Below are 27800 nucleotides of genomic sequence, written 5' to 3'. Positions count from 1 at the left end.
TTTGTAATAAAGTATTGCTGCAATATAAGTCTCAAATAACATCCATACTAATAATGTTTATAGGAAAGTATCGTTTTATTTGGATGCCATCGCATTATTTTAATTATATTTGAATAATAATTCTGACTAATAATACGGGAAACACTTAGAAATTGATAACTCAAATGCATTCGATGCATGCAAAATGTTCATTAAAATAGTTCGACTCGCGCAAACTACGCGGGAGGAAAGCACCTCATCAGAGCGTCATACAAAAGTGAAAATAAAGGCGGATCGCACCGCGGTTATTCCATGCTCTCGGAACAGAATGCAGACTGTGGGATGCGTGGCGGTGCAGATATGGAATGCCGCAGGGCGCAATGTCCGAGATACGCGGATGGAGATTTAAAGATTTTCTCTCTCTCTCTCTCTCTCTTTTTATGCTGCGCATTTCCCACTTTAGTCTTACAAATTGGACTGAAATTCTTTATATGAACAAAAGAGATGGAGAAGAAAAGTTAAAAAAAATTTACATTTTTGGCACCAATCAGAATTAATCGGAAACCAATAAATAGAATTTTTCTTTATATGTAGAAAGTATTTTTAATATTTTCATAAATGCAATTACAACTTTTCTCCATGTCTCTTGTACGACAGTGTGCAATATTTTAAGTATGAATGTGATACAACAATTCTCATACATTTTTCATGAAATTACTGCTCTCTATTTATAAACATGATGTTTTTATATTACTGAGAAAGTTAAATTGATTACTAGCAGTCTGTGTACTAATACACTTGACATGATTGATACAGGTGGTTAGACAAGACAAGATGATTTATATTGGTCTAAGTAATTTTAAATATATAAAATTGAAGTATCCTTTAATTTAATCAATCGTATAAAAACATCATTTTGTGCGTGCGTGTGTCTATTATAATTTGTAGAGTGCTTATTTATTTTTAATTATATATAAAGTTATAACTTTTCTTCAAGATCGAAAGAAAAAATCAAAATAATTTGTTATTTATATGTCCTTATTGCTTGAATATTGGGATGAAAGATTTATAAATCGTAATTATATATATTTCAAAATGCAGCAATTTTTATATATGGAAAATATTGTTTAAAAAATATAAAAATTTAACAAGTTTTTTGAAAATAAAATTCTGAAGAAAGATAACTTTCATATAATAAATCCATGGAAATTAATTATAAATAAAATTGCGACTGTTTGAGCGTATAATATTCCTACATAATATTTTGATTTATCAATAAATAATATTGTTGTCGATAACAAATGGTAGTGCACATTGATGTTCAAAGTAATTGAGGCGTTTGCGATGTCTTTCATGTTCCAGATATGTCTTCCTAGGCATATACACGGCGGAAATGGTGATAAAATCAATAGCGAAGGGATTTATACTGAACAAGTACACTTATCTACGGAATCCATGGAATTGGTTAGACTTCGTGGTGATAACCAGCGGATACGCGACTATGAGGATGGAAGTCGGGAATCTGGCTGGTCTCAGAACGTTCAGGGTGTTGAGAGCACTTAAGACTGTATCTATTATGCCAGGTAATGTTGTGAATTTAATCAGGAGCATATAATTTCCGATTTCCGATTGATCGTTGACCTTTACTACAATTAGGAAAAGTACAATTTGAACGAATCCTTAATCCTCGTTGTTAGTCTTTTGAAAAAATCAATTCTTTTATGCTAAAAAAATTATTATTGTATCTTCAGATTAATACACACAATTTATATAATTAATTTATACAATTAAACATAAAAATAACAGAAACGAATAATTGGCTTTTCTTCCTGGAATAAAATATGCATCGAATATTGCATATCTGTCGGATGTATATCGATTATACAGATGACACATAATATTGGACATCATTACACTACACGTTAAATGCGCGATTGATATATATTAGTACAGATATTAATCAGCTACGAAATAAACCGAACCATTTTGTATTAATTCGAGCTTTAAATCAAACCCGCATTTACGTAAATTTCGCTGAAATAAGCATGAATGATAGCTTTAGATAACTAAAAATCGTTTAATTTCATGCGGTACATTGTGATTTATCCTGTTAATCCATTTGCGTGACAACAACTAAATGACAGTAGCAACGGAACTCAATATTCATTGCAACACAACTTATTATTATCTAGATATTTCTATTTCTTTGGACATTTGTAATTATTATCTTCATAAAATTGTATCATGTTAATAGTTTTTATTAATAGTTTTTATTCGATCAAGATTAAAATATTTGACATCAAAGAATTTACACATCACGATATTTTGCGTATTTAACTAAACGTAACGCTTGTGGTTTTTTCTGTCATTGTGTGTGATTGCACATTAAATGTTTGCATGAAAATATTCACATCGGTTTTCGGATAGCAAATTGTTTGTGTTTATCACTCAAAATATTATTCTTTGTAATATTCAGACGCATTTAATTTCGCGGTCGCTATGTATATCCACTATGTATAGAACACATTGAACATTTGCAATGATATAACATTAAAGGGAATTGCAAAGCGCGTTATAAGCTTGTCAGTTTTCATGCTTGTTCTATTTGTGGCGGCCTGTTATAAACTTACAATCCTCGATCAATCGCATAATCCGAGATCGAGTAACGAGCTACAGCGACCGATGGTATGATGTATTTGACGTGCAGAAGATTGAAAAATGTTCTTCTACGGACAGTTTATGCCTACGAAACGAGAATAAGGCATGTGTATGTATATGTACATATGAATGTTTTAAATAGCTCGATTTTTATCTTTGATTTATTGACTATAAAATTTATGGAGTGTATCAAAGGGAAAGTTCATTTTTATCTTTACATTCCTTTCATGATATTTTCGCAGAATCAAAGAATACTTCGAAATTAAGACACATAGCAGTTTTAAAACGAGCGAAACTTTATTGTTTCGAAATAACAAAACATGTTAGAAAAGAAGAGAATGCTACAAAACGAGCTTAGCCAAATTAAAGAGATGAAAAAGTCTAATGAGCTGTAGATATAAGTCTGTCACTCGATCGGATGAAATACAAAACAGTTGAGATAACATGTTGGAAGCGGATTGAAGTTTCCACAGAAGAGGAGTGATACACAACATCGGTCGACTGTTTACGAGAAACAACGAACTTTGACCAATTGACAAACTCGAATGCGGGGAATGTGTCGTCTTTTAGTGGTTTTGAGGATAGCCACGGATTATTCTAGATATCATCGAGACCGTATCATTTTACATCTGTCATACGTTACATTCAATGAAGAGAACAGTGATTTATCTTGATGGTTTGTTTTATATCGATTTCGAACACAACTGTTGCAAAAGTTACGAATATATATGAGATCCGATTAACATCGAATGTATAGGTTGACGATACGAAAGATTTTTTTTTTACAGATTTTGGTTTTTACTAATCTTTCATTCCATGATTTATTGATTTGACCGTGGAAAGCTTTTTCCTCTTGTATATTTCAAAACATACAGTTAAAAAAACAAAACAAAAGTAGATAAACAATTTTTTCTAAATATATTTATTTTACTCTAAAAAATTTTTATCTTACTGATTAAATATATACAAATATTTTATTTTATTCCTATATACATTTTTTTTTAATTTACGATTAAATTACTGCTGGAGAAAAAAAAATTAATGTTATGCAAATTAATTTTTCTAGACGATACACATTCTGTGTATGATCGCATTATCATTTAAATTTTTTATATCAGTTTTCAAAATTTTCTTTCTTATATAAACAGTATTTTTTCTAGTAACTTTGACTCTTTGAGAATATAGCTGATTGTTACGTGCAGATATTTGCATACGAACTGACAAAGAATTTTTAATGAGAATTTTTTCTAATCGAATAAATTTTAAGGATCTCCATTCGTGTTTAACGGGGTATGTTGCCAATAAAAAATAAGTCTGCGAGCTTTGCTTCATGCAAGACGCAAACCGATGGCGTTTTCGACAACAATAGGGGCCGCGGGGCAAAAGGTTCGTGCTCGCCCAAAGGAAAAGTTTCCTAAAGACTCGATGAATGAATGCCCGCTAACGATACATTGGGGCGAAACCGATGAATACTGCATCTCAAGCAATAGGTCAATAGGAGATATTTTTAAACAAAATCATGTCGACTGTGCAATCTTTGATTGCATTAGCCTTGATTTACTTTCGGGCTGGTATTAATAATCGCGTTTGTTTCCTTTGCAATTATTAATTGTTACAATGATTGTGCAGTCTATCTATATGAGTTTTGGATTTTTAACGAATTTAAAATCTCAATAAAAAGTCATTACTTTAATCGCAAATTTTTAATTATTATTATTAGTAATGTTTTATATCAATTTAGAGCTGTTAAATAAAAGATAATCTTATTTTAATCAAATGGAGAACGTGAATTATACTCTATATTGTTATTGTATGTTACAGGTTTAAAGACTATCATCAACGCATTGTTGCACAGTTTCAAACAACTTGCCGAAGTAATGACACTGACGATTTTCTGCCTGATGGTTTTTGCACTGTTCGCTTTGCAGGTTTATATGGGAGAACTTAGAAATAAATGCGTGAAGCATCAAGAGCCGAATACCACGCAAATCGATTGGGTCGAGTAAGTTGTTTTCATTTACCGTTTGCATAAAATTTATATCCACAATTAATTACGAGAGAATTTATTTTAGTCTAAGAATATATATCTATATATGTATATATATATATATATATATATTCTAAAATCTTGAAAAACGTTTCTAATTTGTTCTTTCTCTATGTCAACTAATGATGCAATAATTATCTTGTGTTATGAATGCTTGAGAGTGTGATTTTTATATAAAAATAATCTCTAAATAAAAAATACGCTTCTATTGTTACGCTTTATTAAAGATATTATTCAGTTAATTTAATTTTCGTTTGTAATCAATTGGACAGCGATTGAAGTGAAGAAAATTGATTTGATACATTGATTGCCTCTTGCCACAAAAATACATACAGATACGCGGAGAAAGGCGACGGAAATTGAGTTCTCTAGTTTTAAATCTTCGGAGAGCGCGAGCTTGCAAGAATGCTAACAGAATTTTCGTGTCGCCAACAGGTGGACTTGGAACTCATCCAATTGGGCATTCAACGAGGATGAGGAGCCAATCATTTGCGGCAATGTAACTGGCGCCAGGTTAGTGTTTCTCTATTTATTCGACGTTTAATCCCACTTCAGATAAGCTAATTCGAGATGCGAGGGCTAGTTTACCTCATATCAACATCTTCAGACAAGTCGATTTTACCTTTGCCAGGAAATAGCAGAGAAAGAGCGAGAAAAATTGAGTATGGGCGATACTTTCTCGAATCGATGTGTCTACCTTATAGCGAAATTTGCCAAATTTTTCAGTGTCACGTCTGATTTTCGATATTCGAGAAATCTATGGTTCTCCGACGAACATTTTCCTCCATACTACATAAAAATTTATTTGAAGTGAAATAAAATATATAGCGAAAAGAGCTAACTAATTTAAACTTTAAGAATTTTGAATTCTTTTTAAAACGAAAATGAATGTATGAAAATAGAACGAGAATGTATGTAGAAAGAGAACAACGTAGAGTAAGATTTATAAAACTTTGATTTTATATTCTTCTTGATTAAAAATCTTAGAATAAAAAAATGACAATTCTTTCATAACATTTTTCTAATAAAAATGTTTTTTTTTTTATTAGAAAAATTTATTTTTTATTTATTTATAAACTTTGTAGCAAAAACATAATACTCGTTTTCACGTTACGAAACATAAATCATCTATTAAGTGTCGACAATTATATAGATATAGGATCTTCGACAAACTGTTACGGATAATTGTTAACAATTTGTTATTAATCATATTTGCCATATGATTGATGTCATATTTGCCAGTTAATCACGTCGACATATCTCCATCATGGCATCCAGTTATATTTGATTACCCTCGCGGTATCGCAGCTTGTTCGAAGTTTATCTCGTACACTTTGACGAAACATACGAGCGTGCCTCCTCCATATTTATCGATTTGCGGTAGGATCCATTCCCCAAATGATTACGTCGGCTGCACGTATGCGCGACGGAATTCGTTCGGCTCGTATAAATAAGTTTGCAAAAGCTTTACTACTTTACGTGGCGCACGAGCTTTACGGCGTACTTTTGGTACCTATGTTCCGCGAGAGGAAAAGTAGGCTTTTTATTGGATCGATACGTCCGAAGCTGAAGGTTTCTTTGCACTTTCGAGACATTTTTGTAAGAAACTCAGTCGAGCAAAGCGTAGGAGATATTATATCAATGGTAATCTCGCTTCACGAATATTGTATTTTGCAGATTTTGTAAAAAAATTTATTAAAAATTTACTTTGTAAAATATTATTTCTTTTTTATATGTAATACAGACAATTGGGTATTATTTGACACTTATATTAGAAAGATGCCATTTCTCAATATTTAGATTTTGACAGCATCGTGAAATATTTTCCACGATAAGAGAATGAATAAATATTGTACGATATCGAAAGCAACATATTATTTTTGATTGTGAAATTTTGAAGAATAAGATAATGTAAAACATACAATTATAGAATTTTGCATTTTAATTTGTAAAATAAAAGTCTTAATTATTTTCATTTAATGAGTGCAGAGTAGTCGATATTTACATAGACTATAACGTGGAAAAGCTTGACATAGTAAAGGCCTCAGCAAAGTAATATTTTCGCACTTGATAATGATAGTGCAGACAGACTTTTCACGTTCTCATGGCTATCACGGATATTGCGGTGTTGGCGATGTAGGTCTTACCTATTTTCCAGGCACTGTAACGAAAGCTACACTTGTCTCTGCGTTGGCCCTAATCCAAACCACGGTTACACCAACTTCGATAATTTTCTATGGTCAATGCTCACTACCTTTCAACTGATTACCTTGGATTATTGGGAGGATGTCTACAATAAGGTCGTCATTTAAAAGATTTCCTAAATTTTTGTGTATTTTACAAATACAGATATAAACTGCAGTTAAATTTTTAGTTTTTGTCGTATTTAAAAAATTTTTAAATTTATTTTTGTGGAAAACTAGATTATATATCGAAAATTTTTTAAAAACTTTTTAAATTTTTGTTTTGCTTTTTTTGGATTAGCAATTGTATTTAGGAAATTAAAAGAGGAATGAATTTTTAATACAAACAACTATCGGATTTCATGAAAAAGTGAAAACAAAATTGAAATTTGAAACTTTTACATTTAAATAGATTTTCTGGAAAAATATCAATAACCGCATTTTTTATATGTATTTGTTACATTCTATACGGCAATGAATACGTTGTCGGAATGATAAATAATGTGTTTTGTGGCACAGGTGTTGTCGGCATGCGGACCTATTAGCGTCTCGTTCTTCACAGTAGTCGTATTCTTTGGATCTTTTTATCTGCTAAATTTAATGCTGGCCGTCGTGGCGTTGAGTTATGAAGAGGAAGCCGAGATTACAAACGAGGTATGCACTCTACTTCAAATCTTGATGAATATACTACACACATTTATATCTAAAATAATACACATGTTAAGCTTTAAAGCTAAAATAAATAATAAATAAAATAAATAATATAATAATATAATAAATTAAACAATATATTATTTTTAAAAATGTGCAAAATGTCTCATTTCTACAATAATGATAATTAATAATTTAAAATAATGATAGAAAATTGCGACATCTAATTTGTTGATATTTTATATTTTTACAATTTTATCGATTTTTTTGTGCAACAAGGAACGAAGGAAAGACTTGACGGACCATCGCGAGGACTCAACGTTCAGTTTCGACCCGTCAAAGATCAACATTAAGACCTTAACGAAAGATAAACAGAAGAGGATAGACGCTCGTAAAGGTGTATTGCTCAGTAGTTATACAAGAAAGAAGACGCGTAGAAGAAAACGTGGAAGGAGCAGCGCCGGTCAGGAGAAAAACGGTGGTGCTCGCAGCAGGTTTCTGTATCTATATTTACGATTGACATTTTTCTGTAGTTTGATTTGTCACGTTCATCGTTATGAAATATTCGCGGCGGAGTTACACGATTACGGGTCATATGAATAAAATAGAGTTTTTGATCGTGTTTAACCAAGAGAACGCTTTGGAAAATATGACTAGACATATTTTTCATGCTTTATTTATGATTTAAATTACAATATTTATTTTTCTTTTTTTATTTCTAAGAAAACGTGATAATTATACAAAATAAATGTTTTTAATATATTATTTAAAAATTTGGAAAAATATATTTTTTTCAACTCTAAAGTTTTTGTATAATTGGGAAAATTGATAAGAGTATAGATTTTGCATGATATGTGAATTTTCCATGTTTTTTTTTTTTAAATAGTGAAAATATCAAAATATTTTTTTACATACACGTACGTAAGTAAGAATGTCTGGAAATAAAAAGTTATAGGAGGTGCAAGGAAACTAATCCTAATTCTGTCAGCATTTTGTGTTAAAAGTATTGGGTGCTTTTATGCGTTTACTTCATAGAGAGAAGTAATTTCTATCCTCGGTATATGTAGCTCGCTACAAAGTCATTAAACTATATGCAGAGTTTGTTATCAAAAAAAAAAAGGAAAAACCATAAACATTCTCATTTTCAAGGAACTATAATAAAAGCGAAGAAGGAAAACAAGCTTACCTTGCAATCTTGCAATGATAGGCTGCATCATATGAAACGCATATTTCGACAAACTTTATATACAATGTATATTAAAATTATTACTTTATATAGCAATTTCATACAAAATTTATTTTTTTAATTTTTGTTATATCCTTTATCGCATATCTCTCATATCTCTCAATCTTTTTATATGGCCACCAATAAAATAATAGCAATTAATTTTATATTTTGCTTGAACAAGCTATATAATTTTGGTAATGTTTGTCTACGAGTTGAAATGACCGGATGCATATAGACAGTGCTTGATATTCCCATGGTTAATGTCGCTCATTATTAGAAGCATCGATTTGAGCTTGAACTTGGCTATACCTCCATGCAATCTCGAGACTCATTTGTTTAATGTTTCGAATAATCATTCGCTTGTGCAGTAAGATATGAGGCCTCTAAAAATTGGAATCTACTAGATTATACTTTACCATTTCGAAATTTGCATGTTATTATTTATTTTTTTTATATATATATAAATACGGAATCTTAAAGTATGAATCATATATTTACATAATATATAAAGATTACGGAAATATTAATTTCAGTCTGAATACTATTTTTCTAGATTGCATACGAATTTGCATAGCAAATCAATTATGTGCATTTTCATAAAATTTAAATTTTTTTCATCTAGACTTTGCTCTATGGGATTGCACGTTCTCCCTCGACGACGAACTGCTGAATTCGTCCTGAAGTATGACGGGAACTACATTGCAGGTCCGTGACACCCAGCCCGAGTCCGAGTCCCAGGCACTCCAATGTACGACCCTGTCACTTGCCGCTCCAGAACGTCAGTCCTAGACTACCGGAACCCAATACGGTCCACCGGCTGGCACCGAATCGGGGCATGCTGCACTCTAGACAGGCCAGTAACAACAGTAATCAGCAATCGTCGTTAGATGACTCGGGGGTGGTGGACGATCACGATGGCGACGACGTCACATCGGCCGAGGAACAGCACGATAAACGCGAGACGCGGGAACATCGCGCCGAGAGATCACAGGAGAAATCCCCGAGAGAGCATGGCAAGACTCAGTTGACTCAACCGCAGCCACGTCTAGACTGCCCGCCAGCGCCGGTTACGGTATCGGTGAGGACTGGTAACCGGGAAATTCGGGTGCTCAAGTGCAATGGGGTCAAAACCAAGAAACATATGTACACGCTGCCGCCAGAGTACCTGTCGCACATTGTAGTTTTAGGTGAGCGAAAACTAACGACTGTTGACCGCAGTTGTTTATTGAAATAATACAGTTGTGCAACTGGATTAACAGATTAAAATGATTTTCCCTTGAAATGCTGTGGAGGAAACAGCTTATTGATCTTATTTATTTAGTATTGTATCAAATTGTAATTTAATTAATTAAAATTCTTTGATTATTTTCAATGTTAAGGGAGAATATTTAAAACATAAATATTTGTAACATATAATATTTATTGTATATATGTTTATTGAAACAACATTTGCTGTAATTGTGTTAGTAAAATTTTCTGACTAATTTAACGTCCAAACTTTTTTGCTCAACTATATATATTCGTGCACAAATCGCATGAAATTTGTTTTTTTAGAATTGCACAATTTAATTAATTAGAATGTGAATATTTTAGCTTGCAATAGATAATATATGTACTGCATTATTTATTGAAACAATATTGGCTATAACTGGATTAGTGAAATTTTCAAATATATTTCGCGAAAGAAAAAAAGAGGACAAAATTATAATTTTATCTATTGTAATATTTTTTAATAAGTTTATAATATTGAGATATTTTAAAAATATATATAGCAGATCAATTAACATAGATATACAATATATTCTTTCAGATGATCTTCCAGATAGAAACTGCGATAAATGTATTCAATGCTGCGTAGATTATGAAGGATGGCTACGATTTCAAAACGGCCTGTATAAGGTAAATTACTGATATCTACTATTTTTAAGATCTCTATCTCAGGGAAATTTGCATTTGTTGTGATAAATTTTAATAAATGACCACCAATACCAAGGAATAAATTTAAAACATATACTTAACTATTCTGCTTTTTCTTGAAACGGTTTTTCATGCCAATGAAATTGTATTAAAATTCACTTCTGTTTGCATTAAAATTTAGAGAAACGCATAAAATAATGATCTCCCTTAATCTTTCTTAACTTTAATTATACAAAAGGAAATTATGCGCACGAATTTAAAGAACATCTTTTCGTAACCATATCGTGGCATTAAAATGAATCATATCAAGGTGGTGAGAGATCCCTTGTTCGAGCTAACGATCACCCTTTGCATCGTTTTAAACACCGGTTTCCTGGCGATGGAGCATCATGGCATGAGCGAGTCAATACGGCAAGCGCTCAACATCGGCAACAAAGTGTTCACCAGTATTTTCACATTCGAATGCTTCTTGAAACTCCTGGCGCTAAGTAAGGACTTCTTTAACAACGGCTGGAACAACTTCGATTTAATCATTGTCTCCGCGTCGCTTATCGATTTAACATTCGAATTGGTGGACGGTTTGTCAGTGATACGTGGTCTCAGGCTGCTACGTGTTCTGAAGCTTGCGCAATCCTGGACGACCATGAAGGTTCTCCTCAGTATTATCATTTCGACGATCGGCGCACTCGGTAATTTGACCTTCGTCCTGGTGATTGTGATTTACATATTCGCTGTGATCGGCATGCAGTTGTTTAGTAAAGATTACAGTCCGGATAAGTTCTATCCGGATCCAGTACCACGTTGGAACTTCAATGATTTCTTCCATTCGTTTATGATGATATTCCGCATCTTATGCGGCGAATGGATCGAGCCGCTGTGGGATTGCATGCGCGCGGAAAGGGACGACGGACCAAGCACTTGCTTTGCCATTTTTCTGCCGGCTTTGGTAATGGGCAACTTTATGGTCCTCAATCTCTTCTTGGCGTTGCTACTCAACAGTTTTAATTCCGAGGAGCTGAAACAGAAAAAGGAAGAGGTCGGCGAAGAATCGAAGCTCGCTCGATCATTTGATCGTATACGGTCGATCGTACGCAAGCAAAAGTACCGCAAGGAGAATTCCGAAAATGAAAAGAACATTCGACTGGAACAGATTGTGCGCGAAGTGATGGACAAATCGGATAGGGAGAAATACGCGATTCAGGAGACCGTGCTGAGCCTTCCCAAAGACAATATTTACAATAGATCGTATCAGGAGAGTCTCAATCAGCCGGTCTTCACATATGATCCGATCTATCGCCAAGCCACTCTTACTACTTATAGCCAGAGCAGCCAAGAGACAGTTAAGGAAAACAAGAAGTTAACCGAGAAGGACAATAGTAACGAAACCAATACCGAAGAAAATATAGAGATGAACGTGCTTAAAGATACTAACAAAACGGATGAAGAAGTGAGCATGCTACCAGAAGAAAAGCCACCTGCACGGAACGATGACATGGAGAAACGACCATGGCACGCTCTCGTAAGTTACGTGGATGAACTCACGGTCGGAGGTAGAAGAGATAGTAAAGGGAGATACATCGACGGGATGGGCTCGTTCCCGGGCTTCGGTAGGAATAAGGAGCGGAGGGAGCCGCTCGATTGTTTTCCCCAACACTTTTATCAAAAGTAAGAAAATATGTCTCTGCTTTCTTTTTTATTTACATTGACTTACTTTTTTTAAATTAAAACATACGCTAAAATTATTTGTTTATAATAAACTTAAAAATCACGTTGAGAATCATATTTTAATACTTACAAAGTCACGAATCTACACGTTACAAATTTGCTAATTTATTTACGTATATGCGATTTTTTTAAATGTTTCTATTACAATTAGATAATGTGCGACATATATACGATTGTGTTTAGATGTAGCTGCATAAATAGTTGCCTCGCTACTGATATCGGCAAGAAGTGGATAATGATTCGTACGGCCGTTCTGTCAGTGGTGGACACACCTACTTTCGAATGGATTATATTAGTTTTCATTTTTGCATCTTCCATAACGCTGTGCTTCGAGGATATCTACTTGGATGACAATCCTTTTTTAAAGAAGATTCTCTACTGGACCAATCTTGTCTTCTGCGCACTTTTCAGCATCGAGATGCTCTTGAAATGGCTAGCTCTAGGCTTCTGTAAATACTTCACCAGTTTCTGGACAATCCTGGATTTTATAATCGTTTTCGTAAGTACGATCAGAATTCTTGCGCTTATCTAAGTAAAAACGTTGCGTGTACAAGCGCGCGCGTATATCACTATAGCATGAGTATTGTATTTGTCAATTTCCTTGCTTGTCCTCCATCAGACGTATTTGTATTCAGGAAGAGTGAGCCAACTAACTTTATTGAATAAATAGCTTTTACAATTTTAATTGCTAACGAGAAGTATTTATTTTATATGCCACTGAATGGCACATAGAATAATTAATATAGAGAGAGATATTCTTTTCAAAGACTTACAGCGATGATTAAAAGCTTTTATATTAAAAGTTCTTTTTTTAATTCAACAGTTTCTTGAGAGCTTTTGTTTGCAATGAAAATTGTAACAGTTATTTTATATCGTAAATTGAGATGGTTTACTCTGTATAGAATAAGATGAAAATAATTGAGAGCATACATTGAACGAAATATGCGTGTTAATTGTTTGAACATTGTTTCCGTGTTCCTTGTTTTTATATGTTTTATGTGTGGCCCCATGGATCCAGGTACGTTGAAACTTAATGTCTCAGTATCAATTAAAAATATCATATTCGTATAAATGCATGTTTTAGGTATTTTAATTATATACAGCTTAGCAGGTGGGTTAATAAGTTATTAATTCAAGTCGCTCATACATGAAAGGGATATCTAATATATAATAAATTGGTAAAAAAAGAACGAAAAATATACTGCTAAAAAATAATATATATTTTCTGGTTTCTGATAAATCGCATTGTTTAAATTTTTTAAATTTTAAAACTTTTACATATTTTTATTTAAAATTTACATGATATTTACATATTTTTTTTCAATATTTACATGATACTTTATATAGCAACTAACTATATAGCAATTAAACTCTAACTTTATTCCTAATTGAGGAAAAATCAAATTTCTTAACATCTATATGCGAGAAGATATATCGAAATTATTTGCATATGTTTTCATAAATGGAATCTAAAATGGACAAACACTTTATTTTTTATGCATGTGTAGTATCAATTTTGCTTAATGTAGCTTGCAAATCTAATTTTCTATACAGTTTATTGTTTATAATTCTTTGCATAAGATTTCCAATTACATTTATCTGTAATCTAATTATATGCAATATATATACAAAAATTTATTGAAAATAAAAATCAAATATGTATATACAGATAAAAAAATTAATTTTAATTTTTTATACATAATCGCCTTTATACATAATCGATAGACTTCTTAAAACGCTCGTACAATTACATTTATGGCAATTATTAAATTAGAAATACGTGATATTTCTGCTCTTGCTCTTTATTATGTTCTTCAAATAATAAAAATTATAAAAATGTTATAAAAATTATTTTACGCACAAATGCGCCAAATATAAATATATATTTTAAAATTTTATTTATACAAAGTAATTTTGTTAGTTTTAATTTTAAGTCGGAAAAAAACGACATATGTTTATCCCTTTGCATGAATCTCTCCATAGAAATTAGATAAGCAATATTGAGATTAAATTGTTTTTTTTTCCTGAACAGGTATCCATGTTTAGTCTTTTGATAGAGGAAAATGAGAATCTTAAAGTATTACGATCGCTAAGAACACTACGCGCTCTGAGGCCACTACGGGCGATCTCGAGATGGCAAGGCATGAGGGTAAATATATAGAATAGGCTAAAAAAACTCATGTGAAATCAGCACATAATACACATGAAGTGCACTTGCGCATATCACTGAGAAGATCTTTTCTTCCCGATTCTTAGATCGTAGTGAACGCGTTGATGTATGCAATACCCAGTATATTCAACGTGCTCCTCGTCTGTCTCGTGTTCTGGCTTATATTCTCGATAATGGGCGTTCAATTCTTTGGCGGCAAGTTTTTCAAATGTGTCGACGAGTATGGGGAAATGCTCGACATCTCGGTAAGTGGATCAATCAATCTGAATATAAAGAGAATGTTATAAGGGGATAGTGCAATAAAATTATTGTTTTTATTTAATATTTATATGTATATAATATTAATAAAAAATATTTTGCAAACAACAGTCTATTTATTAATTGTAAAACTGGTAATTATATGAATATTGACGATACAATTGTTTTGCTCATAGATTGTGAATACCAAGGAGGAGTGTTTCAGCAAAAATTACTCTTGGGAAAACAGCAAGATCACTTTCGATCATGTTGGCATCGCTTATCTGGCTTTGTTTCAAGTGGCGACTTTCGAAGGATGGATGGAGGTGATGGAGGATGCCGTAGATGCGAGAGGAGTTGATCTGCAACCGCAGCGAGAGGCGAATCTATATGCCTATCTTTATTTCGTTATATTCATCGTCTGCGGTTCATTCTTCACGCTCAATCTTTTTATTGGAGTGATCATAGATAATTTTAACATGCTGAAAAAAAAGGTGAGTGTTACTGATACAATTCAGTGAAAGTTTAATTCTTAAAAATTAAAAACTTTTTATCACCTGAGAGATATTTTTTTGTGTTTTTATATATATAAAACAAGAACAATTTATAATTACGAAAATTTAAAATACAAAGCAAAATAGCATTTGAATAGACAATTATAATACGAAAAATACAATTATACGTAAAGATGATTTAACAACTTTAAATACATAATTTTTTTATTGAAAATTAAATTTTGTAAACATATAAAAGCATTTAAGTATAATAATTTTGAATATTGATTGCAACTTTGTTCTCTCGTGTATTGACGTTCATGAAACTTGCATGATTCAGCTGTGAAATAATGAAGCAACAATTTTTCTTTCAGTATGAAGGTGGAGTGTTAGAAATGTTTTTGACCGAAAGTCAAAAACACTACTACACTGCCATGAAAAAACTCGGTCGTAAAAAGCCACAAAAAGTTATAAAACGTCCGATGAACCAATTCCTCGCAATGTTCTACGACCTGTCCAATTCTCGCAGGTAATTATATGTTGCTTTGTGACCAAAAAAGCACATTAGCACTTTTTGAAAAAATATTAGTTGCTTATAATTGTTTCTTTGGCAATTATTCTATAAATTGATGTGATTTATAACACTTTGGCAACATAGACTTCATTCTTAATCATAATCATAATCGCGACAATTAAAATTATCAAATTAATTTTTTCTGTATGGAACACATTATATTTTTTATTTTAAACCATAACTTAATTATTTTAAGCAAAAATTAATTTTTTTATATCTTTATAATACTGTATATATATGTATATATATATATATATATATATATATATATATATATATATTTAATATTTTTTTTATCATATTTTTTTTGATAAAACTTTTTTTTTATTATTGCGGTTATCATCATAATACATTGAATCATTACACTAATTTTTTTTTGTTTCAATAAAAAATTTTATTTGTACTCTTAATAACAATTCGTTAAATTAGCATATTATATTATTTTAATATAATCTAATAATTTTATATATGAAACATTGTTTTTAATCTCTTGTGTATCAAGTCTTTTTATCGCATATCAAGCCTAATTCGAATTAAAACGTTTACTGGATGCCAAAGTGTTAATCTTGCTTTTTTTTCTTAACGCAATATCAAATTCTGCATATGTGTATTATTCATTTACTGTGAAATGGAACACATAATGAATGCGTAGAAATGGTGCGGTCAAAGTGACGTAAATGGTATCATGCGACGAATTCGATGTGGCTGTCAAACTGTGGAGCATGTGTTCGATTGCAATGTATATGCGAGCAACGCGGCAGATGCATATTTTCTTGTGCAAATCATAGACATCTTATGCTAAATCATTAACAGCATTAACGGAAACTCAATTGCCGAACACAAAGCTGTCAATATATATATATATATATATATATATATATATATATATATATATATATATATATAATTTGTAGAAATTGCAAATTAAATTTGCAATCCCCTCATATCACTTTTTATTTTTTTAATTAATATGTATTTTATTTGATATGTTCTTCACTCCTGACATTCGACAACTTGCTAGTTTGACAAGATAGTAAATCTATTCCTTTACACGTTAATAAACGTGGCTGTAACGATTTAGTATAAAGTAGATGCCTGTGTCGCAAATTGTTGTTAACAAAGTAGTTTGAAAACTAAGACTGCATCTCCTCGTTGCTCACGCCATTGCGCTTGTATATGTGCTTCACAAAATTCACGATGTACTTTGTTAAGATTTTCGATCAGACTTGTATAGAAGGTTCTAAGAGCTCGCAGATTGCTCGAATTACGATGTTATTATTCATCAGCGATCATCAAACCATAAATTAAAAATAAAAAGATCGAAAGAAGAAACATCATGACTTTCAATATCGAAAAAGTCTTTGATTATATTGGGAGTTATAAAACTATTATTAATTTCAACTCCGGTTCTTCAATGATAAGATTTTGGATCAAAGAAGAGGTAAGAAGGAATATATTTTACTATATACTTTATTTTGAAACAATTTTTTTGGTTTGTTCTTTATATTAAAAAAAAACCAAAAACTTAAATTATGTCAATTTATTAAAAATTATTTATTAAAAATTTTGCACATTTAATCGAATTATATTGTACTAGTAAATTTAAGATTAATGAAAATTAGTGCTCTAATATATATTAGAGAAATAAAAAATTTTCTTCTTAACTGTGTAGTTGTTTCTCTTGATTTTCAATTGCCAGATTTAATGCCACGAGATTCATAGTGTCAGATAGTTTACATAAATTTTTTAATACACGCATGGTATATTCGTTTTTTGTGTGATAACCCTTTTCTTACCGTCTAAATCTAAACATTGCAATATGTATCACAAATTCCCATGACACAATGCATGAATTTTCTTTTCAGTCACTTTCGGCAAGAGGCAAGAGATCGCAGAAGATAAATGTTGCGACTTCGCATTCTGTTACTCGAACTAATGGAAAATCGATACCCGAAGGACATTTATGCTCGCCGCCTCTAAATTGTAGATTCATTGTGGTATATAGCGAGATATAGCAGTACATAATAGACGAGATAAGCTGCAGTCTGAGAGCTTACGCAAACATCGTGACTTTATAATTCAGCTCACTGGTTATTAGATGCGCGAACTTTTTCTTCCCTTATTTTCTTATAAAAAAAATCTACTTAAATGTAAAATTAACCGCACGATGGAGTGTAAACTAGAATTATCACAATGATTTCGATGTGTGAGTTATAATTGAGAAAGTTCCATTTTTTTTTTTTAACAAGAGTTATGTATTCATATAGTCGTATAAATTTTTGCAAACTATTGCGGGGATATTTCTGGATATTATTTAAATCATCGTGTAATATCTTTCCCACTGGTATAATATATTTTGTTTTAATTAGCAGAAAGCGAACAAGAATTAAATATAAAGTTTACTCCTCATGTACCGGCGGCAAACATTATTTACGCCATTTTTACCGCACGAATGTTAGACGTGCATTATGTGTTGCATCATAAGGAGACTAATAATTAATCGCTGATGAATGGAGGAATTTTGGCGAATTTATTGTAAAACAACATGACATGATGATAAAATCTAACTTCCGCTCTTTCCAGATTTGAAATAGCTATCTTCGTTTTGATATTTCTCAACATGTTGACGATGGGAATCGAACATTATAACCAGCCGCATCCCATTTTCTTTGTCCTTGAAGTATCGAACGCGTTTTTCACGACCGTCTTTGGTCTAGAGGCGATCGTCAAAATAATAGGTCTACGTTATCATTATTTTACGGTGCCGTGGAATCTGTTTGATTTCCTACTGGTATTGGCATCAATCCTGGGTATACTGATGGAAGATATCATGATAGACTTTCCTGTGTCCCCGACGCTCTTGCGAGTCGTGAGGGTATTCAGAATCGGCAGAATCTTGAGGCTCATCAAGGCTGCGAAAGGTATCCGCAAACTGCTCTTCGCCCTTGTCGTCAGTCTTCCAGCGCTCTTTAACATTGGGGCTTTACTGGCCTTGATTACGTTCATCTACGCTATTATCGGCATGTCTGTTTTCGGACATGTTAGGAAACAAGGCGCATTGGACGATATGGTAAGCATAAATGCGCAAACAATCGTATTGTAGCTTACTCTTCATTTATAGACTAAATTTATTATTCAATTAAAATTATATTTTTATGTATTTTAATATACTAATTGTAAGTAAAAAAAGAGATTTATTGAATTTATATATTTATATTTATTGAGAGAAAAAATGTAAAAATAAAATCGAAAATTTTTTTTTAAATTTGTCTTGCTATGTGGAGACAATCTATTAAAGTCGTTTTGTCTTTTAGGTGAACTTTGAAACCTTTGGTAGAAGTATGCAGCTGCTATTCCGCTTGATGACCTCGGCCGGGTGGAACGATGTATTGGAATCGCTGATGGTGCAACCACCAGAATGCGATCCCACACCAAACAGTCGACAAATGAATGGAGATTGCGGATACCCTTTGCTAGCGATCACGTACTTTACATCATTTATTATTATTAGCTACATGATAGTCATTAATATGTATATTGCCATCATCTTAGAAAATTTCAATCAAGCTCATCAAGAAGAGGAGATTGGTATTGTCGAGGATGACTTAGAAATGTTTTACATCCGATGGTCGAAGTAAGACATTTTTCTTTTCGCTATTTGTTGTCTGAATATTTTTATATTGAATTTATATACAAAGTGTTTGTAAAATTACTTTGCCATATATCTTCTACTGGTAGTGGCTAATTTAAAAGATTTAATAAGTTGAGTAACTTACTTTTGTTCTCTTAAATTTTTTTTAATACAATCCCAAAATCATATTGATTTTAGAGGCTTTTTAGAAAATAAAACAAAAATTCTATCATGATTTTATAATAAAACTTCCGTTTTTCCAGGTACGATCCACATGCAACTCAATTTATCAGTTTCTCGCAGCTGAGTGATTTTATAGCGAGCCTAGACCCACCGCTGGGGATATCAAAGCCCAACGTCGTAGCGTTGGTTAGCTTTAATCTTCCTATTGCAAAGGGTAACAAGATTCATTGTCTGGACATCCTGCACGCACTCGTCAAGCACGTTCTCGGGCACGTCGAGGAATCGGATGATTTTAGGAAGCTGCAAGAACAAATGGACATTAAGTTCAAAAAGCAGTTTCCAACTAGGAAAGAATTAGAAATAGTGTCTTCCACAAGAATCTGGAAGCGACAAGATAAAGCTGCCAGGTTGATTCAACGTTCCATAAGGGAATACATTGCGTGAGTATGAATAACTGTTTTTACTCGAAAATATGACATTTGTCATAGAAATGGATACTTTCTCAGACATTAAAAGAAATGATTATTGTATTTAAATATCAACATATTAATGCACATATAGGAGAACATAAAGCTGCAATTACAATCAATTCAATATTCAATATAATAATAAGGAAATTGTATGTTGACCGGTATGTTATAGGCTGAAAAAGGAGCGCGAGAGAATCGCTCAAGAGGTAGATTCGCAAACGCAAACTTCAAGTCCAGGAATGGATGGTAGGGGCGGAAGTGGATGGAGCGGTAAATTATCGGCTCTGCTGCACGTACACCGGGGTAGCCGGGCTAGTAGTCGCAAGTCCTCCAGGGCCAGCGACGCCAGCGATCTCAGCGAACTCGGCACCGCTTCGGCGTGGCTGTTTCCGAATCTTCCTCTGCTGTTGCTCTCCGGCGCCACCGGGACCCACGAGGACCTGCAACCTCCGGCACTGACCGTGTCTCGTCCCTCACCTACTACCGAACAACCTTCTGCCGCTTCCAGCTCCGGCTCGGACTCTCACGTCACTGTCAGGTTGATTTCTTTTTATTCACACGTTTCTTAATAATGATGTAAGATTATCTTTTGAATTTCTTTGAGAATCTTTGAATATTCGAATCATTCCGAGGAAGTCAAGTAGGATCCATTATGTGACGGGTCGTCTATTGGTACAAAATTCGTCTAGCAATATGTATAAATATGTAATTTTTATGTGAGATCACTTTATTCTGGCTTATTTTTCGAATTTACGATTGATTGATTAATACGAATTCACTCAATTTACTGCATATCTCGCAAATTACTTTAATTAAATTGATCAATTTCCTTCTGCTTAAGACCTAATTATAGTAAATATTGCAGAGGATAAAATACACTCACATAATAATATTGGCCTGAGGAGTTTGTATTACAAACAAGTACATTAACGAGTTTTACATGATGCATGTCATAATCCAAATAATTTTTACATGTGACGTCATATATGCTCCACACAAAAAAAAATTAATCTATTTTCTTTCCTTTCCAAAACTCCTCAGGCAAGAAAATGAGCAGGTAAACCTGAATATATATATGTATATGTAGAAGTTTTTGAATTTTATTGTTCGATTTGTGTATGATGCCACATGAGATAAAACTTAAGATATTGATTAGCAGTTGAAGTATTGTATACATTTTATTGACAAAAAATTATAGCATTCATTTTTACTCCATTTTATAGTTTATGAAATTAGTACACTATAAAGTATATCAAGGTGTGTAAATGCAAAAAAATATAATTGTTTTAGCGAATTAGCAGTAAACAAATACATTAGCAAATTAGAAGATGACAGCTCATTGTGCATAATTTAATCTCCATAATAATCCATTAATCATTATGACTCATTAACGGTTTGTGATGAATGTAGTTAAATGAAAAAATAGGTGTTATTACATTGATAGGTGTGATTACATTGAAGCATTTCGTATGATTAGGTATATCATTAGAGAAACTGTCAGCATCATATCATGCTTCAGTCTAGCCAGCTTCAAATAAAATTCTTACTCTAATCGAGATGTGATCTCGAATTTTTGCATGTGCTAAATGTATCTGTAATAATTTTATATACGCGTATCAGGTGAGAAAAGTATAATTAAGAGTGGCAAGACATTTTATTTATATTATTGCAAAAGATATATTGTGGGCTTCTGTTTTATCTATCGCTTTATATAGATAATAATTATATAAAGAGTAAAAAAAATATGTTTTTTCTAGAATACATTCAATTGTATCCTCATAATCATTGTGTCATATCCTCCGATGTCCTTCAAACATATTTTAATATTTGCTGGGCAAATTTGGATCATAAATAAATCAAACTCAAACATGTATTCTACAGCTATCGATCTATCGGTGATAAGCACATAGAAAATACAAAAACTCACTGATAATGGCTCGTCTCTGTCCGCAGATCGTTAGGCCCCATGCTGGGTCGGCAGGACGCAGTGGAGAAATATCCAGAGGAGGATGTAACCAGCCCGCCGATTTCGAAGCGCGGCTCAACTCTGAGGCCGAGTGGCACCGCTCTCTCGCTCAATGCGCTGCAGCGGGACATCAAGGAGGCATTTAATCGACGTTGCAGTAGTCTGAGACGACGGGCGCCACCACCAGAGCCGGTACGGCTGCCGATTGAGGGTAGCGATAGGGTAAGCATCCTAGTGACAGAGCCAAGCCCGGAGAACACGGCACCGCCTACGAGACCACCGCTACTTCGGCAGCAATCAGAAGCGACAGTGGTGCACGTGCTAGTGCACAGAGAGAGCGAGGAATATCAAGATACACCGGACGACAGCTGATCCTAGTTGACAGTAAGCGATCATGACGAATAGCGATAGACAGCAGCGATGACTCATGTCAGTGATAATACATACGTAGACGTATATATGTATATACATATGTAAACTTTTAACACAGCGCAGTTCTAACTAGATAGAATGATGATCCGCGTAGCTTCTTCTGGGAAGTGGATCTCCTCGAGATGAAGTTGCGTATGAATGTATGTGTCAAGTATGCGTGTGTCGTCGAAGTGTCAAATGAAACTGTACGTAGCAATGGTTCTCGGCCGAAGAAATTAATGGCGACAGTAATACTTCTTCTCTGAATTGAAATGCTCTTCTGAATATCTATTATTATTCTTACAAAAGCGCATTTTATATCGAATTTGTTATGTCTTCAGTTTTAGAAATACGATCAAAATTGATTGATTGCGCTTGTAATTACTACGAAAATGCTTCCTGATTCTAACGGTAATTATCTATAATAGATATGCCAGTATAATTATTAGCATTGTATTAGAGAAGTGCTAATCATGTAACGATTTAGTGCTATCTTGTTGTAAGTAGTATTTACAATGATGTTGATGTAACATTTTATTTTTAACAAAAGTAAAAATTTTAGATGCTTTTTTAGATGCTTTCAAAAATTATGCCTTGCAAAATAACGTAACTACAAAATATTTATTACACAATTTTTCAAACATTTTTTCAATCAAAAGAATTACTTCTTGAGATGATAAATATTTTATTCATTATCATAAAGAAAAAAAGGTTGAGAGCCATTGCATCAGAAGACGAAGAAAGGGACAAGGATAAGGTTGAAGAGAAATTTTCGACAATTTTTCCATTGAAATCACAGATGTCTTTCGGGGAACTTGGACATGATTACTATGTGGACGTCTTACTTTTTGACGAAAATGCATATACCATATACTGGGTTCCCTAATGACGAACGCAAATTATTTAAAGAATTGCCAGCGTAGCGGAAATACCAGATGTAGCCGTTTTGAAAAAACGAGAGCACGATTTGTTAGAGAATGCATCAGTTCTCGAAAGTGGGTCGAAATTTGATAAGATTCAAATTTGCAAGTTAAAGATAATAAGTACAAGTTTGGACAGAATTTGCAATGATTTCGACGATTGCTTTGATCAATGAAAATTATTATCACATTATTATATCAATATAAAGTTGATCTCTAGTATTAGATATCAGTGTACATAGTATAAATAACGAACACTTTATTAATTTTTGCTACAAAAAGATCCACATTGATGCGATTGACGAATCATTACTAATATTAATATTGTCGTAAATTCTAAGAGCATTTCTAACGCTTTTCAAGAACATTTTGAAATATAGATGTTAATACACTTTAATCGCGCACACTTTTCGATCATACTTATATATACAAATTGTCCGTAGTATTTTACCGTATTACTTTACATTAACGGTTTTGTCTATGCTATATATAATTAGTATCAAATGTAAGGCATAGAAAAAAAATCTTATCGGTCAGAGAGAAAAATATTGCATTGATCGCGATGAATAAGAAACATAATTATATTATGAATACATTAAATTATAAATTATTCATCCAAAATAATCAGCGCTAGTAGAAGCTCTTATGAATATATTCGAATTTATTGCATAATCTCAATTATCAATAACTATTTTAAAATAAGATTCAATTGTCAAAATGACGACCTTTCATCCGATAGCGACTATTTCTAGTAAGTTACGCTACTCTGGTTAAAAATATGCTTTTGGTTTAATTGTTGAATTTGCTCCTTCAAATAAATATTTGAAAAAATTTAATATCTTTCTCTCTTTTTCAACGTATCTAAACAATTATGTATGTATAGGCATAATATTTAAATTATCACTTTATTTTTAGTCAAATTATATAAATAGTAAGACAAATCGGTGCTTCATTATATATTTAGATTTTATTGTTTATCAAGAAGGAGAGAGAGAGAGAGAGAAAAATAATTTACGCATTTTATATGTAGATCATGTACATATATGTGCCCAACACCAAAACTCTAAATCAAGAATTTTAAAAATATTAATATCTTTTAATATATTAAAATTACAAATTGAATTTTTTCTCTATAGAGATAATTGGAATTTTTAACAATAAAATATTAAACTAATTATTCAAAAGCGCTTGTGCATGATATTTGTAAATATCATGTACAACAGTTTATACTTATTATTTCATTAATAATAATAAGATAATAAGTATAAACTTAAAATAATTATCTTATTAACTACAAAATCGATCTCAATCATTTGCTTACTATTTCAAATAACGTTTCAGAGCGCGTTACTTAATTTCATTAAATTATTGTAGGCGTTGCCCGGTAGCTTTATAATTCTGATTTACCATGGCTTCAGCGATATCGAGAGAATAATTCTTTGAATTCGTGCGTACATACACATAGAAATGCTTTTCTCTCGGTAAAGATAATAAAAATGAATTTTTTTGCTAACTCTATACATTTATACACGTCGTGTGTGATCCTTGTCTCTTACATCGTAATTAAGAGTCGGACCAAATCTAGGCACACATTCGACTCCGTTGAACGGTTTTTTTCTCGGAAAAAGAAAAAGACAAAATCTAGATTGTTAGCACATAGATAATGCAGACCGCCCGGAGTTTGCTATATACGAAGAACGAATTTTATCGGTATACAAAAAGAGTACTGCCTCAAATCTTAGGGTAAATTACTCGCTAACGACGAAAAAGATCGAAAAAAACGAGTAAAATATAGACAAAGATATAATGTGGCTTCCTTCGGTGATCATAATTATTTTCGTATTTAAAGTTCGCCGATTCTGTTTCTTTCTTCATGATAGTACAGGATTTTCAATAATTGAATAATTGAAAAAAATAGATATGTGTAACATTTTATAACTCTTTCAAAATTTAAATTAATTTTTACCACAAAAATATCAAGCCATAAGTAGTTTTCAAATTGTAAGCAAATAAAAGACTTTAAGAATCTCGAATTCGATTATCAATGATAATATTAATCGCATAATCAATAGATCCGCTTTTTAAAGAAAAATCGTTTAAAACTCGCCACAATCATAATTCACATACATTGCAGGATTTTTAATTTTCTCAAGTTTATGTCATATTATTCACAGTTTAACCAATTATAAATTCTTTGGCATTCTTTTTTTTTTTGCTATAATTTATATTTTATATAATTTTGTACATAAGCTTGAGCTTATTTGTACAGAGAACTTTGCGAAATTAAATTAAACACCAACAAATTAAATATTAAATAAATTTACATCTTATGAACTCTTTCTTTTTGAAAACAGAAAACGATGATTGAAATGTGGGTCTTAAAAATATCATTCTTTTTATTGAGCCTAATACCGTATCTACATCTTATCGTTATTATTAAAAAAATATGATTTGCAAAAAGGAAAAGCACGTGAGGCTGGCTTTTGTTAGGTTTCATTGGTTTAAAAACCACTTCAAAAAGCAAAAAAATTCATGCGAATACACATTCGGATTTTCATATGTACAACGAATTATTTTAAGGGACACCTCGTAATCGTATTTTTTATCCTAGATAAGTGTTATGTTTTGCGAGATGAATTTTTCGAAAAATTTCCAACATCGTTATTTCAAAAAGGAGGAGATATCAAGTTTTCCTCTACAGTTCTTTTCCTTCTTCATAGACAAAATGTTGCTGCTAAAATGCCACAACCTCACGCGTTGACCTATAGTGCCTATTATCAATTAGCGGACACACCGAATGATTAGATATTATTATTGAAAACCATTTTACAAGCATCCCAGTTCGCGTAGCGCAAATATCTGATTGATATTCTTGGGTATTTAAAGCAATAACATCTCCACATAAAACATTATAATATAATATATATGATAATAATAATAATAATAATGATAATTTTTTTAGGCATTTTATTGATATTTACCCAAAATACTAGAAACTAATAAAAAAATGAAAATTGTCTTAAAACTCATTTTATTGCTTAATGAAAAATTTCTTAAATAAATTTTAATAAATAAATTTTCAATATGTCAAACATCTCTCTTTATGAGTTAAAGACTATTAAATTGAAATATTGAAATATTTTTTCAGTGTCGAAGAATACGAATTAAAATCATATATAAAATTTTATTTGCAGCAAAAATTAAGTCATTTTTAGTATTTAGCAGAATAAATATAATACACTCAGATATTAACGCTACACGAGTCAATAACGTTGATACGTTATGCATAGATTAAATAAGATCCGTATAGTGTTATATTACTATGTCGAAGACGTTAATAATCATACCGTAGTGTACTTTTGTGCTTGATAAGCTTGACAATTCTGTTCGCACGTGCATATATGAAAAAGATAAAGGCGCAAAGAAAAGGAAGCGAAAGAACGTTTTCTCGATAGACAATCTAGTGGTAAATCGGCGAACGAGTCCGGGATCCTCGGAAGCTGGTTTTCACGAGGCATATATATGATAAAATATTATATGTCAATTAAAATTATATATACTGTATGCATACATATACGAGAGTGCAAGTACACATAAAGTACGCAAAAAGAAAAAAATTTGACATAAAATATCTTGTCATACGATTGTGTACGCGCGCACATTTATATTCCGTGTATATGCACTGATATATGTATATGTATGTGTATATATAAGGTGAAATATTACAATACTCTTGTTATCATAAAACAGAACGGAAGAGACTGGACGCGCATATGATATATATAGAATTGCACTCTCGCGAGGTTGCATCTTGTTCGACAACTATTGTACAATCATGCGAGGGCGGATTGCCCTATGTAAGAGAAATTACTTTATAATTAGAGCACTATAATTTAGCCTTTCTGATTGCGCGTCTGCGTATGTATGCGAATGAAATAATAAAATCGCGTATGCTCAAGCCTACACACATACTCGTACTTGCTGATATATACATATATAACATATATACACATGCGGTAAAATATATATATAAATATATATATATATATATATATATATATATATATATATATATATATATATATAAAGACGAGATAATGAGACGAAGATTTATATCACTGTTTTCTTGAGATTACAATATTGCTATAGATGTAGAACCACTCCAGATGCGAAAAAGAAAGAGAGAATTTGTAGTAAAAAATAAGGGCGAAAGCAATTTACTGTTATAAGCTTTTTCAAATCAGCCGGTCTCCCCCGCCCCTTTCTCTCCTTCTTTCTCGCTCTCGCATAAGATCAGAGGCTCAAATCGTATTTTATCAGAGGCCTCTCCATATGCTATCGAGTTCTAAAACCACG

General features: G+C 32.2%; 1 protein-coding gene across 6 annotated transcripts in view; it reads left to right on the top strand.

Moving 5' to 3' along the window:
- Positions 1–27483, top strand: part of LOC126852961 (sodium channel protein 60E) — a 61757-nt gene extending 34274 nt beyond the window's left edge. For 5 of the 6 annotated variants that reach the window (XM_050598260.1, XM_050598265.1, XM_050598262.1 and 2 more), the window contains 19 exons: positions 1342–1562; positions 4459–4639; positions 5120–5197; positions 6843–6984; positions 7387–7521; positions 7798–8018; positions 9452–9933; positions 10557–10645; positions 10974–12328; positions 12572–12887; positions 14421–14537; positions 14645–14803; positions 14993–15289; positions 15664–15818; positions 18447–18933; positions 19178–19497; positions 19758–20117; positions 20320–20685; positions 22101–27483. In XM_050598260.1, the coding sequence (XP_050454217.1) occupies positions 1342–1562; positions 4459–4639; positions 5120–5197; positions 6843–6984; positions 7387–7521; positions 7798–8018; positions 9452–9933; positions 10557–10645; positions 10974–12328; positions 12572–12887; positions 14421–14537; positions 14645–14803; positions 14993–15289; positions 15664–15818; positions 18447–18933; positions 19178–19497; positions 19758–20117; positions 20320–20685; positions 22101–22485 (5866 nt within the window). In that variant the 3' untranslated portion in view covers positions 22486–27483. The remainder of the gene's footprint in view (positions 1–1341; positions 1563–4458; positions 4640–5119; positions 5198–6842; positions 6985–7386; positions 7522–7797; positions 8019–9451; positions 9934–10556; positions 10646–10973; positions 12329–12571; positions 12888–14420; positions 14538–14644; positions 14804–14992; positions 15290–15663; positions 15819–18446; positions 18934–19177; positions 19498–19757; positions 20118–20319; positions 20686–22100) is intronic. The other variant, XM_050598259.1, reaches the window with a different exon arrangement.
- Positions 27484–27800: the final 317 nt, after the last annotated feature.

The sequence above is a fragment of the Cataglyphis hispanica genome, chromosome 11 (genome assembly GCF_021464435.1).
Source record: "Cataglyphis hispanica isolate Lineage 1 chromosome 11, ULB_Chis1_1.0, whole genome shotgun sequence".
In the NCBI taxonomy this organism is placed as follows: Eukaryota; Metazoa; Arthropoda; class Insecta; order Hymenoptera; family Formicidae; genus Cataglyphis; species Cataglyphis hispanica.
This window is presented reverse-complemented; position numbering and strand designations above follow the sequence as displayed.